A 3,142-nucleotide genomic window follows, 5' to 3' on the forward strand; every position below is an offset into this window, starting at 1 on the left:
CCACGTGCAGTGCGACGTTGGGTCTGATTCAGGGAAACAGGGCAGGTCGGGGATGGGGTGATGGCTGGCATTGTAGCCAGGTGGCCACAGAGGGGACGTCTGAGAAGGAAGAGAGCTGGGGAGGCTGGCGCAGCCAGTGCAGTGGGCGGGTGCTGAGCCTGTGCCAGGAGGTGGGCAGTGAGGATGGTGGCGCGGGGCCAGGCAGCAGTTGGAATTCTTTTGAGGGTATTGTCAGGACACAAGCATGGTGCCCACAGATGCCTGCCAAGGCAGAATAGAGACTTCCCCCACCAAAGGCGGGGCCGGGCCCCCGTCCTACCGCCCTACCCAGGGTTGGCTGTGGCCCCTCAGCTCCCCAGGTTGTGGCCCCTGGGGGCTGGGCTTTCAGCACAAGGAGGGCTCTGCCTAACAGTGACCGCCCGCCCACCCCCAGCACCTGGCCACATTCATCATGGACAAGAGCGAAGCCATCACGTCTGTGGAGGATGCCATCCGGAAGCTGGTGCAGCTGAGCTCCAAGGAAAAGATCTGGACCCAGGAGATGCTCCTGCAGGTGAACGACCAGTCACTGCGGCTGCTGGACATCGAGTCTCAGGTGGGGCCCAGCGCCCGGGGGGAACAGGTAGCACGGTGGGTAGAGGCAGCAGCAGCCACTGGCTGCAGCCCACATGTGCGGCCAGGCCTCTCTGCAGGGCCGGCCATGCCCCATCATTCTGCTCCCTGGAAGAGGATGGGATGAGGGTGGGCAGAGAAGGCCGCATGGAACTGAGTCCAGGGAAGTTTGGAAGCCTGGGTCAGCCTTGCTGCACAGCTGCGGGGCGTGTCAGGGCCTCATTCTCATCTTTGGGAGCCCATTTCCCAGCAGCGCCAGAGGGGCTTGTGCTCCAGGCGTGTCCACAGTTCCGGCCACTCCCTGCCGGTGTCTCGCGGCTGCTCACAGCTCCGGTCACTCCCTGCCGGTGTGAGTCCTGTCGGCGCGACGTGTCCCCGCAGGAGGAGCTGGAAAACTTCCCGCTGCCCACCGTGCAGCGCAGCCAGACGGTGCTGAACCAGCTGCGCTACCCATCCGTGCTGCTGCTTGTGTGCCAGGACTCGGAGCAGAGCAAGCCCGACGTCCACTTCTTCCACTGCGACGAGGTGGAGGTGAGGTGGCACCGGGCAGGGCAGGGCGGGGCTCCGCAGCGTTGTGCGCCGCCCTCCCGGCTGCCTGATGCCCGCTTTCCCAGGCAGAGCTGGTGCACGAGGACATCGAGAGCGCGTTGGCCGACTGCCGGCTGGGCAAGAAGATGCGGCCGCAGACCCTGAAGTAGGGCAAAGGGAGAGCAGGGTCGCAGGGGGCAGAGAGAGGAGGAGCTGGGCAGGGAGGGAGGGTCAGGTGTGTTCCCGTCGGGGCTGAGCAGGACCCCCTCGCCCTCCAGGAGACACCAGGAGAAGATTCGGCAGCGGCAGTCCATCCTGCCCCCTCCCCAGGGCCCGGCACCCATCCCCTTCCAGCACCGCAGCAGAGACTCCCCACAGGCCAAGAATCGCGTGGGCCCGCAGGTGCCACTCAGCGAGCCAGGTAGGCTGAGGGGCTGGCGGTGGCTCCACAGGGCTCATTGTGAGGGGCTCGGTGAGCAGCCGCCATGTCCCCCATCAGGTTTCCGCCGTCGGGAGTCAGAGGAGGAGGAGCCGCGGGCTGTGCTGGCTCAGAAGATAGAGAAGGAGACGGTGGGTGCCTGGGCATGGCAGGTGGCCCCTCCCTTCCAGGTCCCCAGCAGTGGGCACTGGTCCTTGCCACCCCTCCGGCCAGTCCCCAGCCTGTGGCTGCCCCTCCGCAGGTTTGGGGCCATCCCTGCAGCAGGGCGGGGCAGTGGGGAGTGTCTGAGACTGACCCCGACCCACTCTGACCCCAGCAAATCCTCAACTGTGCCCTGGACGACATTGAGTGGTTTGTGGCTCGGCTACAGAAGGCGGCCGAGGCTTTCAAGCAGCTGAACCAGCGGAAGAAGGGAAAGAAGAAGGGCAAGAAGGGGCCAGCAGGTGCAGGGGACAGGGACGGGGCCAGGGACAGGGCCACTCATGGAGCTGGGGAAGGTCTGGCCCACACAGATGGGCTGCATGGGACACAAGGTGCAGGGGCTGGGGAAACCAGGGCCAGCCCGGCTCACATGGTGCCTCCCATGCCAGAGGGCGTCCTCACGCTGCGGGCACGGCCCCCCTCTGAGGGCGAGTTCGTCGACTGCTTCCAGAAAATCAAGCTGGCGATTAACTTGCTGGTGAGTCCTGCGGCCCCAGCCCTGGCCCAGCGTCTGTGCTGAGGGGTGGGTGGAGGCCCTGCCCCGGCCCCTGCTCACTGGTTCCTGCCCCCAGGCAAAGCTGCAGAAGCACATCCAGAACCCCAGCGCCGCCGAGCTCGTGCACTTCCTCTTCGGGCCTCTGGACCTGGTGCCTGGGGCCGGGCGGCAGGGGCGTGCGGGGCGGGAGCCCAGAGGCCTCTGGAGTATCTCTCTCCCCGGGGTGGGGGTCGGGGCAGCAGGTGCCCGTTTTGGGCAGCCTGGGTCATGCTCTGTGGCCACACTCCCTGGGGTCCAAAGTCCCTTCCCAAGGGCCAGCCTGTGGAGCTGCGGGGGTGCTGGATGGGGTCTGTGGGCCGGTCTGTTCAGTCCCTTCTGAACCTCGCTGTGCTCCAGATCGTCAACACCTGCGGTGGCCCAGACATCGCATGCTCCGTCTCCTGCCCACTGCTCTCCCGAGATGCCGTGGACTTCCTGCGCGGCCACCTGGTCCCTAAGGAGATGTCGCTGTGGGAGTCCCTGGGAGAGAGCTGGATGCGGCCCCGGTATGGCAGGGCAGAGTGGTGCCGGAGCTGCATGGGGGCCAGCACTGCACAGGGGCCAGCATGGGGGTCCTGGTTGGGCCAGTTCTGGAGGGGCAAGGCTGACTTCAGGACCTCCCACCCCAGCTCCGAGTGGCCGCGGGAGCCGCAGGTGCCCCTGTACGTGCCCAAGTTCCACAGTGGCTGGGAGCCCCCCGTGGATGTGCTGCAGGAGGCCCCCTGGGAGGTGGAGGGGCTGGCATCTGCCCCCATCGAGGTGAGAGCACCAGCAGCCCCCATCCCCACCCCAGCCCCAACACCACCCCTCCCCAGAGCTCCCCTCCC

The 3,142-nt window shown here is 66.7% G+C and overlaps 1 protein-coding gene across 1 annotated transcript; it reads left to right on the forward strand.

Moving 5' to 3' along the window:
- Positions 1-6: 6 nt before the first annotated feature.
- On the forward strand, positions 7-3,134 carry EPS8L2 (EPS8 signaling adaptor L2; the record flags this gene model as incomplete). Its single annotated transcript, XM_017848580.1, has 10 exons — positions 7-595; positions 994-1,143; positions 1,227-1,306; positions 1,419-1,561; positions 1,640-1,710; positions 1,896-2,022; positions 2,170-2,258; positions 2,353-2,427; positions 2,673-2,821; positions 2,945-3,134. Coding segments are annotated over exons 1-10 (1,218 nt in total), but the record flags the coding sequence as incomplete, so codon positions are not given.
- Between the last annotated feature and the right edge of the window lie 8 nt (positions 3,135-3,142).

Source organism: Rhinopithecus bieti, unplaced genomic scaffold (assembly GCF_001698545.2).
Source record: "Rhinopithecus bieti isolate Rb0 unplaced genomic scaffold, ASM169854v2 scaffold_32072, whole genome shotgun sequence".
Classification (NCBI taxonomy): Eukaryota; Metazoa; Chordata; class Mammalia; order Primates; family Cercopithecidae; genus Rhinopithecus; species Rhinopithecus bieti.